This window comes from Malaclemys terrapin, chromosome 7 (assembly GCF_027887155.1).
Source record: "Malaclemys terrapin pileata isolate rMalTer1 chromosome 7, rMalTer1.hap1, whole genome shotgun sequence".
Lineage (NCBI taxonomy): Eukaryota > Metazoa > Chordata > Testudines > Emydidae > Malaclemys > Malaclemys terrapin.
Window position 1 is genome coordinate 38,106,334 of NC_071511.1, and position 14,251 is coordinate 38,120,584.

The following is a 14,251-nucleotide window of genomic DNA, read 5'->3' on the forward strand; positions in this document are numbered from 1 at the left end:
GTTAGTTTCTGATGGCAATGACCTCGTTGTCCAAATATTTTACAAACACAGATGGACAATAGGGTGACCAGATGTCCCAATTTTATAGGGACAGTCCCGATTTTTGGGTCTTTTACTTATATAGGCTCCTATTACCCCCACACCCCCTGTCCCGATTTTTCATACTTGCTGTCTGGTCATCCTAAGTCAAAACATGGTACACCTAATTGCTAAAATCAGTCTTCTTCAAAGCTTCTCTTTACCAAGCACAGGGCTTTGCATTTATTAGAAGGGGTACAGAAAAATATTGGTAACATTATTAGGTCATGCATGTTACTTTACAACTCAGAGATCACTATTAAATTAACAATAGGAAATAAATGTTCAATAGACCTATGAGGATACAATAGTACATACACATACTCTATTTACGACATCACTGTTTTAGCCTAGTGATAACTCTCAGCAAATATATCAGAACTGTATAGTTGGTTGATAGAAAGGTTGTCAAAGGAGGAAGAAAACTGCTTTAATTTCTCACAACAGTAAAGTGGCTTGACAACAGGAAACATGAATATGATTTGCCTCATAACAAGTCAGGCAAGAACAAGTCAGGTTAAGACTATATCCTTGCAGTACAAAACATTCACTCATAACATAAACATGCATTGCAAAGTACTGGAGATGGGTAAAACAAGGGGAAACCCATAACACAATGCTTTATTACAACAATTCCACAAAGGAGTATCCAATAGGATGATATAGTGCAGTCATAGTAAGGCCACAATGTTACAAGTGACAAAGACCATAAAATTAAGCATTTTGTACTACTACTAATATAGCTTTTCCTCTCATATTATATAGATTTTATACAGTGTACCTGAATTGTATCTCCTCATAGACCTTTTTAAAGATTAACATATTGCTTGGAACAGTAATGGAGGATGGGTCACAGGGATATAAATACTAAATAATATTCACTGTAGGTTCTAGTCTATATGCCATATGCAACTGCATGAAACTGATCTTCAAATAGCTAATCAGAAAAAAGGCTAGCAAAGGACTTCCTCAAGTTTCGGATGGTTTCAGCTTTTGCTTCATCCTCGTTCACAGATGATCGAAAGAAGGATGATTCTGTGAAACTGAAGGCATTTGTCAAAGACTGTGATTTGCTGCAAGACAAAAGCAACATGGTTGGTATTCACATTGTAGTCAGTTTCCATATGTACATATACTATATCCATACAAACTATATGCTGTGTAAAAAGGAGAAGCATTTATGGGATGGAAAACAACTTACATGTTCAAACAAAGATGGACAAGCAGAGACAAACAGAGTCAAGTACAGCATATAGAAGCGCTGAATACAGCACTTTCTCTCTATACTTTAGTCTGAGAAGTAGGCTATATCAACTATATTTAATAGAACAGGTTGCTTAATAATAAAACAGCTTATATTATTGTATGAATCGAAAGGATACTAAATCACCAACAAAATAGAAATGAGAGGAATATTGAGCATGATTCCCCTGTTTCACATTTTATTCCCCCAACAGTAACCCCATTCATTTCAGTAGCTCCTAGTGCATAAAACTGGAGTAAAGAAGAATTGGGCCTATTCAAAGCCAGGGAAACCTGAATTCAAGATGAGTATCAATAAGGCACAATTATGTTCCGTAAGGCTGCAAACATTTATTGACACAAGGAGAAAGAGGCATGTCAGTACATTTGAAGAATTGAGCCCTAAAATTGTAACTCGTCTGATGATTTATTGGATGTTTAATTCTTAATTGTGACTTGATGAAACTTTTGTTTTGTGAATGCACTTGATTTAAAAAAACCCCACAATCTGTCAGTGCTTGTGTATTTACTGCCAGCAATTAGCCTAACTACAGTAGAACCTCAGAGATACGAACACCAGAGGTACGAACTGACTAGTCAACCACACACATCATTTGGAACCAGAAGTACTGTGTTTATTTTATTTAAATTAAAATGGTTAAAAGAGGCATTTTTCTTCTGCATAATAAAGTTTCAAAGCAGTATTAAGTCAATGTTCAGTTGTAAATGTTTGAAAGAGCAACCATAACATTTTGTTCAGAGTTACAAACTGTTTAGAGTTATGAACAACCTCCATTCTTGAGGTCTTTGTAACTCTGAGGTTCTATTGTATGCTGTCTTTTTCTTTTTTGTGGTGTTAACACTAACTATAGCATAAGTCTCTGTGAAATAGTGAATAAAATATACTTTAGCATACATGAATGATAAAGTTTGAAGTTTAAAACTGTGTCCAATTCATAGAACTTCAAGTGGAATAACTTTTTAAAAGGGTAGCTTAAATTTAAAGCAAAACATCATATCTATCTATCTATCTATCTATCTAAAACACCCTAAATGTGTAAGCCTTTCAAAAAAGTATCCATTGCTTAATTAGTAAAGATAATTAACTTTTTGGGAATGAAATGAACTCTGTCAAGTGTTTATCTTATCAGATCTCAAATAGAATTCAGTAGGAGATTGATATTTGGCTGTGATACAGCAGCAACACACTTCTCTAGTTCATATTGGCTCATACTCTGTGGCTTGCAACTTATCCACCTCTACAACAAGCAGTGCTGCATACATTTCAGGCTTTTAATACATTATAGATGGATTAATGACTGATAAACATTTGTGTTTGCACTAATGAAAGGTGGAGTGAGGGAGGTGAAGCAGCAATTGACTTGATTAGTAACACAAAGTAAATGGCCTAATTAAATATTTATTCACAGATTAATAACCTGCATGCACATGTTAGGCAACAGTTTGTGGGTGACTACAAAGCACGCACATGCAAATATCTACAGTACAGTTAATCCCAAAGGCAAGGCATTTTATTATGTACTGAAATCTGTTTGGAGTAAAGTTGCTTCTTGGAAAGTTGCATAAACTAATTTTACCCCTGACAGGGTTAATGCCATACTATATCTCTAGTTCTTAAATCTTGCCAACTAAAAACTAATTGCCTTTTAAAAGTTATATTTGATGAGAGAAAACTGGATATATCTTGGAAAGGAAAACTATAAATCTATTTAGATGTAAATTGGGAGCAGAGGTACAAATTAATGGGGAGAGTTAGAAAATCATGTGTATATAATAACTATTTAAAAAGAATGTCAGGAAAATCTTGGTTAGGTTTCAGACTGTTTCTGTATTCATCCATTTGGGATAAGGAAAATTGTCATTCACATTCTCTTGTGTACACTTAAAGAATAGATTAATTTATCCCAGGACATAAAATCATAGAACAGGAATAGTGACATACAACATCGTATGGGACAGAGAAATGGGTTTCTTCCAGAAACGGCCACACTTGTCCCATTTTGGGGGTCATTATTGCCCCCACTGAGCTTCATGTGCTTAAAAAGTCCAAGTCATTGAGCACTCATTGTGGGGGAGACTCTCAACAAAGTCTGATTATAGGTGAGGAGGGGAGATTTGTTCACATTAGTTTTAGCATATTAGTGTCTAGAAAAAGGGAATGGGTTTCTCATACAGATTTACTGTGTAATCCAAAAACTGACCTAGTCTCTTTCTTTAGCCAATTAAGACTATACTATCAGAATATATATAATATCAGAAGATCCATTGGAATGTTAGTACATCCCTCCCATTCCTGCTAGCAGCATGTGTGTGTCATGCACACTGCAAGCATTCGAAGAACAAGACTCTTTGCTGCTTCTCTTTTCTTCTCCCCTTCTCTTGGGTCAAGCTGTGAGGAGGGAGATCTGTGGGACAGAGGATCCGTCAGTGGCAACGGGGGGGGGAGGGGGGAGGTTGGCTGGAGATAGCAGCAATTGCTTACTATGCCACTTGCTGCTCACTGTTGGTCTGGAGTAGGTGACCAGATGTCCTGATTTTATAGGGACAGTCCCGATATTTGAAACTTTTTCTTATATAGGCGCCTATTACCCCCCAACTCCATGTCCCGATTTTTCACACTTGCTATCTGGTCACCCTAGTCTGGAGTGTCCTCCTACAGTGAGGTGTGGAACCCAAGGATCCTTCTCTGTGTTCACTGCACACCGTTTATTGTACTGGTACTTATATTTTAACTGCAGTATACAAGGGAGATGGTTTGTTTGAGTTATCTGTACTGTATGTTCAAGCAGCAGTGTATAACCTTGAAAGAAACAGTATTGCAAAGAAACCCATCTTACTAACTATTGCATCTGTGTAGAATGTTAATTTGGATTATTTTTCATATAGGCCTTTTGAAACTGAAATCTTTTGCTGTCTGAGTGATTGCAAGGTTAAAAGTTTAAACAGATAAGACTTCCTTTTTTCTGTGCAGCTTTACTCTCAGTGCATGCAAATCATGAGTCAATGATATAAAAAAGGAGAAAAAAAGAAATGAGAGGATGATGCCTCCTCAAACCAACCTTGGTTTGAGCTGAAAATGTGCAGGTATTATATGAAATTCTGCATTTACAGCATTTAGGATGTGGGTATGATTCCCTGAATTGACCTTTTTTTTACAGTCAAAAGCACATGTTCTGCTTTGCTGCTATATATTAGACAGGCACCCAAGCTACTGTGATGGAAACAAAATACAATTATATGGCGGGGGAGGGAGAGAAACAAATATCTTACTTAAGCTGTGGATGAGACTGAGGTTTCTGCTGTGGAGCAGGTTGTGGCTCTGGCTCCACTTCCACTGATAACCCGGCGCTGGAAATACCTTGACCCTGGGCATGTGGTTGTTGAGTTGTAGGGCCAGGTGGACGCTGTGGCTGGGAAGTTGAGGGCTTTGCTGACTGCCCCGGGGGGAACATGCGCTGTGGTTGCAATGGCTCCTGGCTTTGTGATTGCGTTCCTTGGGGTTGTACTGGGCCCCCTAAGTTCAGTACAAGAAAAACTTCATAATGTTACAGTATCAAAGAATCTATATTATATTTTATATCCAACACTTAAAAAATAATCCTGGAATCTGTCAGATTCTGTGTTGAGACAATATTCTGCTAATATGGACCACCAACTTAGTATAGTCAGTATTATTTACCACAACTGATACATTAATACATTCCTTATACCACCTTTACACTCCAGCCCTAAAATTACTATGAGATCCAAATAGCCAAACATCCCTGGGATAAATTTGGCCTGGTTCAGTGAGTGGTTTAGCTATATTCTGATAGTTCACCAGTGCAGCTGATTCATCTATTGTTTTTATGTGATGTTACTACAGTACTGTTGAAGAGCCAAAGCTTTAACATTATCTCCACAGTTGCTTATATTATTCCATTTACAGGTTACTTTTACAGCAGTAAAATAACTTTAAAATGACACTGACTGGAGACTTCTGGTAATTTATTAGATTTTGTAGTGAAATATCTAAGAACAGAATACAGAGAGACCTGAAAAAGTCATCACTAATTTATTCTTAGTGACCAAGGAGTCTGAGTTTTTGCTTTTACCGACTAGACTATGAGCTGGCAAATAGAACAGCATTATAAAAAGTATGGGAATAGCATATGAGGCAGAAACCTAAATTGTGAAATCCATGACAGAACTGATCAGCAGGCTTTTGAAAAGATGCTGTATCATCAGACTGTTGGTTTTGAGGCTTCCTGACTGAAAATGTACTCAGTCAGATCTCAGTCAGCAGGCAGTGCACTTTATGTAGTGTCAGGTGTCTACATGTGGTTTTAACTCGGAGGCTTTTGATGAATTAGCAGTTACAGCAGAATCGTTACCCTCACATGTCACATAGCTCATATAGCACATCTGAATGAAAGGGAGGCAGGGACAGAGACAAAACTTTTTGATAGATTTGATTAAAGAATCTTTCAGTCAGGATCTGTGCAGAATGGACCATGAACATTAGACAAGCCTATTAATTTAGCTGTTTTGAAAATGTCAGAATTTAAGTCCTCTTACAAAGAGATTTAATGTCCGTGTAAGATCTCTCATCCTCTTTTTAGTCCTCAGAAAAGAAAACACTTCTATATCTGGAAGAAATGGTATCAGCACAATATGCCATTGGCTTTCTTTTTAAATAGACAAATAGCCATGGCTAGTTTTCCACTTACTGTATAAGATTGTGTGTGTGGAAGAACAGAACATACTAGTGCTTCGAAAAGTTTGCCACAACTAGGATTATTCAATATTTTGTGTTGTAGAAAGGTAAGGAGCATCTCCTTAATACTAGGGAATGGGACTTGGTTTTGTAAATTTTTATGACTTTTTTAGGAAACCTCAAAAGTGGTAACAGTCTTGCAACATCTTACCGATACTCATTTACTTATTAGCCTCCCTTCACTCAGTACTGGAAATCAAATATTCCCCTCCTCCTCCCACTTACAGATAGTGGCTTGAATGCCAGAAACTTTACACTGAAGACAGATGTAACTTTCTTTTATTGCACATTAAGCTGTACAAGATATTTCACATAAAAGATATACTGCAGTCACACTTCCAGCATTTGCTCACTTTCTTGTAGCTGGGTTGTACAAAAAGGCAACAATCATGAAAGAAACTTTTACCAAATAAAGAAATAAATAAAATCTGAACATTAATCCTACACTGTAAAACATCTGTTCCCTGTTACTCCCAAACTTGCACCTAAGCATGCTTGCATGCAGAGACAATTTGACTTGCTGCTTCTCTGTGGTATGAAGTAATAGGTATGTGCCCCTCTAACTTTTACAATCAACAAGCTGAAGTCCTACCTGAAATGCAAATCTTTTCTTTGCACTCTGCACATACAACTCACAAATGTCACATGAAAAGCACTTGTGATTACTCACACTACTACATGCAAAACAACACCTACTGCTTTAAATAAAAATCACTTGGTTAACAGATTCATTTCTTCACCCCAGGGTAGTATGCTTTATTCTCATCTATGATATCTGAAGGTAAGAATTTGTGAACCTGATCTTAAGCGTGTATTCTCCATACACAACAAAAATAGCCAATGTTTTCATCAGAAAGATCATTGATCCAGAAAAACATAGATCACTAAAGCAAAATTTCATGTAATTTACTGATCGTCAGTAAACAATAGCATTCACCATTAACATTTAAATAGCTAATAATGCATATATAAATTCTTATCTTGCCAGCCTGCTTTTACAATTAAGAAAGCTCACAATGCTGAGTTTTTTTTGTTGTTGTTGTTTTTTTTTTGCAGTGTTTATAGGGAAAATTAAAAGTAGAACATAATTTTTTTTTAAGGAGAACAATCTTGTTTGTATTAAGCTAGTGACCACTATTTGTCTTTGTCTAAATGACAAAATACATTGCTGTGCCTTGCTTCCAACTAAGTTTTACAGTATGCTAGAATAGTGCAGGTTGTGTTCCTAGGCTAGATATCTCATAACAGTTCAATGGCCTGCCTGGATATTGCTTGTGATATTGAAGAGTAAATTGGTTATGTGAAAGTCATAAGCAATTATGGCTATAGAAAGTCTGGCAAAAGTCAAACCTCTCAGGTCTTTTTGCATTTTGAGTTATGAATAAAGATAAGGCCCTGTTTTGTGGTTAATCCTGGGATAGAATTATTTAATGTATATCCTGATATTTCAGTGAAAATAGTGGCACTGAGATGATGAAGTAAATTACTTATCTATTTGTTTGATGTTACAGTTAATGGGACAGAGCCTTAGCTGGTGTAAATCAACCCAGCTGTATTGAAGTCAGTGGAACTATGCAGAATGATACCAGTTGAAGTCCCGATATTTAGCAAACAAGACATTTCAGGGGGCTCAATAATCCTGCAGACACTTCCCACCAAACACCATGAGATTAGCTTAACCTTTTTAGCTAGGTAAAGAATTTTGGGGTAACATTTGTCTTGGGTTTTTGTAGAAACCACAAATGACTAATTCAGAACCACAACAAAAGAAACTACTTAATTGAACTGAGATACATTAAATACTCACATTTTCACTGAGATATTGCACGTAGGTGGCCCATTTACATAGCTTTGTAGCTAATAATTTAATGCAGAATTAATTAAAAATATGAACACCAGTATGTAAAATACAGGATATTTAAATGTTCCTGGGAAGAAGTCTCTTGTTTTATGGAATCACTAAAACACTAGAGTTCTACATCTTACCTATAAATAAAATTCAAATATTAACAAACTTTATAAAATTATTTAAAAAAAGCCTCAATCAACAAATATATTAAATTATATCTTGTAGAATATCTATCTGAATCACCTATCAATGTTAGTCATGCAAAAATAAAATTACAACTATCACACGCACACACTCACAGAGTTAAGCAAAAGTATTTAAATCTGAACCTGGGTTGTTGTTTACCCCACAATATATAATACTTAAAAAATACTGTCAAACCATCCATAATATACAGTCGCACTGGACTCTGTAGAGGCACAATTCTTTGTACACTGTTGACAACAGCCCTGAAATCACAAGTTATACAGAGAAACATAGGTAAGCATTACAAGCACAGACATGAACAGGTAAACAACCAGACAGTATAGTTGACACTGCATAGAAAAAACATAGTCCAGGTCAGCACTGAAACAATGCAAAAACTGCACATAAACTGGTATGTTTGCTTTTAAGGTTGGTTTTTGGCTTTAACCCTGCTTTTACTGTCAATTATTTAAGTAGCCTGGACTTGTTTTGGTCCTACTGCAACGCCATTACAGTCGAGAATATACTGTAAACAACCTTGAGGTGGTGGTCGCTGAGGTGGGATTTTGTTTGGCTCTGGTTCCTTAAGTGATCCACTCTGGAAGATAAATACAAAAAAAGAAGAGACGTAAAAATAGAGCAGCACAGTTACACTGAGTCTACCTATGTTTCCACTGAAAGCTCTCCATTTAGTTTGGGGTTTAAAACATGCTCTTCAATTTTCTCCAGGTAAAATCAAGTCTAGTTTAGTTATTGCTGGTCATGACACATGACTCCTGTTAAACAAGAACTCAGTTTTGGGGTAATTAAAAAAAACCAAACACCTCTCCCTTTTCAGCATGAGGTTACCACTATATAACATGAACAGGAGAGTGTCTTTTCTTCCAAAGATTGCCTTCCCAAAACCTCACCATAGCTCATGTGAGGCCTTTCCCCTTCAATTCCTGCTACCTTGAACAACCTTTTCTCTATCACACTGACTGTATCACTTTTTCAATTTAGATTTTAAAACTCTTCTTCCTTCCTCATTCCTTTCCCCGTATTTTTGAGCTCATGAATGAATGCTTTGACTTAATCTCTGCATAAAGTGGGTTTACTCCTCCTCCCACAGAAATTAATGCATGCAGGATTGTGCCCAGTGGGCTAAATTTTGCCCTCTGTTACACCTGTATATTCAATGAGATACTAAGGAGACTTCAATAGTTACCTGAATGTAAGTTAGGAAAGAACTTAGTCTTTTTCAGTTGCAACTCAATGACATTCCCTTGCAGTTTAGAAACCAGCATCAGCAAAATTCCACTGTGTTTGAGTATCGAAGTGAGACACTGACTATAGTTTTAGCTGTTTCATTAAGTGAAATGAAAGAGGGTTAGCAAAAACATAATGGGAAAAAAATTACTTCACTCTATCCCATCTAGCATGTAATAGTTAACTTTTCAAAATAGGATATGTATTTGGCAGTATTGCTTTCAACATATTCTTGTCCAGAGGAAGAGATGGGCCTGAACAAAAACTTTGGAGCAGAACACCCTCTGGGAACATCAGGCTCTGGATCCAAGCTTTGTCTTGGGCCCATTGCTAATATTTTTCAAAATGTACGGTAATATGTTAAATCTCTGGACAAAATAGCTGTGCTTTATTTAATTTTTTAAAGAATGATCAAGAAATTATTGCCTTCTGCCTAGAGAGAAAAAAAACCTAGAATCTATTAAAGGGTGAGTGTAAAATACAATCCTTGCAAAACTTACTTTTCTTCAGAAAGATTTGTGTTTGATTTTAAAACTGAAAATACATGTTACCACTAATGATTGGAATTTCATGGGAACCTAGAAATTGTAATTTTTATGTGTTTCAAGCAACAGTATTCTATTCTAAGCAGCTGTGCAAAGTTGCTTTATGTCTGCTTTAGCTGCATAAATAAAAGGGGACATGAAGGATCTGACACTCTAATTGTTCAGTATTACAAACTTCAAGATGAGAAGAAGGGGGGTTAAAAATTAATGCATAGTATGAATGGGCCAAAATCTGCTTGTCACAAGAGGAGTTGATACAATAATACAGTTTTCTATAAAGATTAATACAAGGATTGGGAAGGAGAGGAGAATTTCACAAGGAGAAACAGGGACCTCCACACTTAGGAAGATCAGTTTAAAACTCCTGGATTGTGAGTCGGTCAGAGTTCTCACCTCCTGAACTACACATGAAAGTCCAATCTGCCCTATGACAACTGTGATCATATGGAAAGTGTATTGATATTTGCATTGTACAGAGCATTGTATCTCACGGGGGCAATGTCAGTCTTTCCTGTGATAGCTGGGAAGCCTGCACAGGGGACTGGAAACACTGGAAGGTTCACCTTGAGGAGTTTCCTCCATATTGTTCCAGTGCTATGCTGATGCAGCTCAGACCTTCCTCTGTGTGCCATCAGGACATGTGGTGCTCCACACTGTGTGGAGACGGTGCGTGTTTCCTGTGGCATTGGTAGGGGAATGTTACCTGCTCCTCCCCATATGCAAAACCCCAAATGGATGGTGCAGTTCCTGTGGAAGCTGGATAGAATGCTGCAATGGAGAAGAATATTCCCCATTCTCTGCACTCGAGGCAGGGACCTCTGGGGTTTACATCCTCTCTATCTATGGAGTTCTGTGATGGGTGGGCACAGGCCTCCAATGGTTGTTTCTGGAGGACTGAATGAAACCAATCATGTAATTCCTGTTAGAGAACTGAAACCCAAACAAATTGCTCTATGTTAGACATGCCTGCTGGTATTATCCTTCTTTTAAGGAGAGCGAGTGAGAGGGCATGGAGGGAGGGTGGGGGTGGGGAGAGAAGCACTGTCTGCTCACACACTGGCAGAAGAAAGCTGGGAGGGAGATGGATTTATTTATTTTTTAACCTAAAGTAAGGGGTTGTATGTATGAGAACAATCCAGTCCTTTACTTACAGGAAAAGAAAATGGAAGCTGGTGATTCAATATGAATTCTATGAATTCTAGCTATGAATTCTAAACAGAATATCTGTAAGTCCTTAGTCACCTCCATACCTGCAGGCTAAAGTAGGACTGCAATTTGTTTTTATGTTGTCAGGGCTTTGGTTTAATCACAGATCACATCCAACTCCCTTGTCACAACACCACCAGTATTTCTGCAGTCCACCTCCCTATATATCTCCCCATCTACAAGGAAATGCTATTATCTTAAATGAAGCTTTCCAGAAAACTTGCTAGCATTTTCCCGTTACTCAAGTTTCTCTAATGCATGCCCTACCTTGGCAGTTCTGAAGTTTCAGAGCCCCTGCATACATTCCTACTGATGTTATAATTGCTTCACTCTATTCACTGACTGCAGCTGTCCTGGTTCTTCCACCCACACATCCTTTCTTCACCAAATATCACCTAGTGCTTGGGAACCTCACCCTCTCTCCAGGCCAATCACATGGCTAAATTATGTTTGCCAACCACCAGGCTGACCCCAAAAGGCCTAATTCACTCTATATTCCTAAACTGAGAAATTTGACTCTTGGGTTTTCAGTTAACTGCAGTAATCTATTCCCTTTCAGGAGCCTGCTTCTCTCTCACACAGAGCCTTTCATATTAAAAACAGGCTGGGAATCCAGAGTCTTCTAACTCCATACTTGGTTGCTTTCTTGAGCCAATGCTTCTAATAAAACCTAGGCTTCTCTTAAAATTGAAGTTGCTGGCAAATCAACTACAGCCTGTTATTTCTCACCTTTCTAAGGTAGTATGCTGCTAATGCAACTGCAAGCATTCTAACTCCTTGTGGAAAATCTAATTCCTGTGAGCAGAAACCCATAGGGACTAAACCTATCTTGAAGATCTATTCTTCCATCCTAATATTCTTATACTTGCCCGCCAGACTAGAAGCTAAATCTGTTGCCAGTTTATTTCTCTTAGCACAAACAAGATTTTGTACATCAAACTTTTGGATCTCAAACCCATCCAATAGTTAGTCCAGACCTGTCTGGAACCAGGGTTATGGAATTCCAGATAACTTATGTAAAATGGCTCAAAACAGCCCATTGCTTGGATGCCTAGGGCCAAAGAGAGAAAATGGCTGGTCTAATATCTAATTTGTGTGTGTGTGTACAGTGCTTGATATGGCTACGAATACCTCAGAGGTGAAGTAATTGAGGTGGTAATGAATGCCCTTTGGGGGCATATGCCAATTCCCATGGAATAAAACTCTCATATCATGTCTGATTATTTTTTCTGCACTTAAATTTGAAACTGAATACCGAAAGGACAGGGGGATTGTAATATTACTAAAAACATCAAGTCTTGAATTGCCTATTTGTAGAATCTCCCCTTTTCAAATAAGATTGGTTTGTTTTATATATTTATAAAAATCACCAAGCTTTACCCAAGAAAGCCCTCTCTAAGTTAATGACTTCCCAGTTGTGTATGTAATGAGAGGTGCATTAGCTGCATAATGATATATATTAAAAAAACCTGAGCTAACAATTTTGGCCAGAGCATCCCTTCAGTGGTCAGATAATCCCATTGGTCTGGAATGGGTGGAATGCTGCCTCTGTACCACTTCTCCTACTCCACAGAAATGTATAGATGCTTTTTGCTTGAAATGGGTTCCCTAGAATTTTAGGGGGCAGAGGTGGAAGATAGGACTGGCTGTCCTCCAAAGCACTGTCTCCCCGTGACTCCATGGATTAGGATAAAATTATGCTAATGCTTGATCTATCACATTCTATATATAAAAATATCATATTTATATGTATTTGTGACTTTGGGATTGTCTGGCTAGTGTCAAAGTGGGAGGGTGCAAAAGGCTGTAATTTGGCAGGGAAATAGCCCTTGGGCAATAGAGGTGTTTGCTGTATCCCAGTGAAAATTGGTTTTGATTTGGCTGAGTTAGAAGGATTTGAAAACCAGCATTGGAACATGTATAGTAGGTTTATTTGATGCAATGACCGAAGTTTTTAAGGAAATAGGGCTGCACCACACCTTGGTAGTTTAAGAGTAAATTAAATATAAAGAGACCGGCCTTATTCAGCGCAAGAGCATCTAGCTGCTAAAGGAGCTTAGGAACTTTGTAGGAGAGCAGAATAATGTATCCCTTCTCCTGCAGAGATGCCTAAGGGGAGTGACTCCTTAGCACCTGACTTCACTATAGTTAAGTATGGTGAATGTTGCAGGGCTACTGGTTACTGCCCCTTCCAGCTACTGCTCTGTGAATGAGTCATGGCTAATGGTTGCTCACTGATCGGTTTACTTTACTGTATAATGAATATGGCAGGGCTATTTACTAGTTACTGCCCCTTCCAGCAACTGCTCTGTGAATGAGTCATGGCTAATTGTTGCTCACTGATTGCTTTTACTTTACTGTATAAGGAATGTGGCAGGGCTGCTACTGGTTGCTACTCATTGGTGCCATGCTGTATATTCATTGCAGATTAAGCAAGGCAGTGTGACTGCATACTGCACTTTACAGTTACATTGCAGAGACAGGTGGTGGGGCACACCTTACTACTCAAAGAAGCCACTTTCATCTTGCCTCCTGAAGCTGCACAAAGCATTATATAAACAGGGGGAGTGGGTAGCTGAGTATGTTCCAGAGCCTATTGACTGCATGTCCTTGGGGAAGGTAGCTGGCTCATACAATCTAGCAGTTCTGAATGTCAGTGTGCAATCCTGCCTGCTGCTCTGCAGGGAAAATGTGGATGGAAGAGACTCTTTAGAACAGCCAGGCAGGATTGCACCCTTGTGCTGAGGTTTGATTATAGAGGTCTCCACAGAAGAGAACTAGTTCTAGGAAACAGATAAGCAGGGTGACATGTTGGCACAGGCCTTGCTACAGAATCAGATTCTTATTGTAAGAAAGCATTGTTATCTGATGACAGTGAGACTGACACACAATGATTTTATACATGTCGTATTTTCATTAATTCCTTCCTCCCTCCCAGTGGAGCAGTATCTCCAGGTTGAGATCGTAAAGATGAATTCATGAGTTGGAAAAATGTAGATCAGCTATTGTTGTTGTTACTAAACAATCTCTTTCAGTTACCTGTCCACAATTCCTCGGTATTTTCTAGCCAACGTGTGTGGAAAAAATTCGTATAAGAAATGAATGAAATAATTTGGTTCT

The 14,251-nt window shown here is 38.0% G+C and overlaps 1 protein-coding gene across 2 annotated transcripts in view; it reads right to left on the bottom strand.

Moving 5' to 3' along the window:
- Nucleotides 1–232: 232 nt before the first annotated feature.
- The window catches only part of SYN2 (synapsin II), a 466,588-nt gene continuing 452,569 nt past the window's right edge, over nt 233–14,251 (bottom strand). For both annotated transcript variants that reach the window (XM_054033948.1, XM_054033949.1), the window contains 3 exons: nt 8,670–8,730; nt 4,612–4,855; nt 233–1,151 (listed from right to left, as the gene is read on the bottom strand). In XM_054033948.1, the coding sequence (XP_053889923.1) occupies nt 1,016–1,151; nt 4,612–4,855; nt 8,670–8,730 (441 nt within the window). In that variant the 3' untranslated portion in view covers nt 233–1,015. The remainder of the gene's footprint in view (nt 1,152–4,611; nt 4,856–8,669; nt 8,731–14,251) is intronic.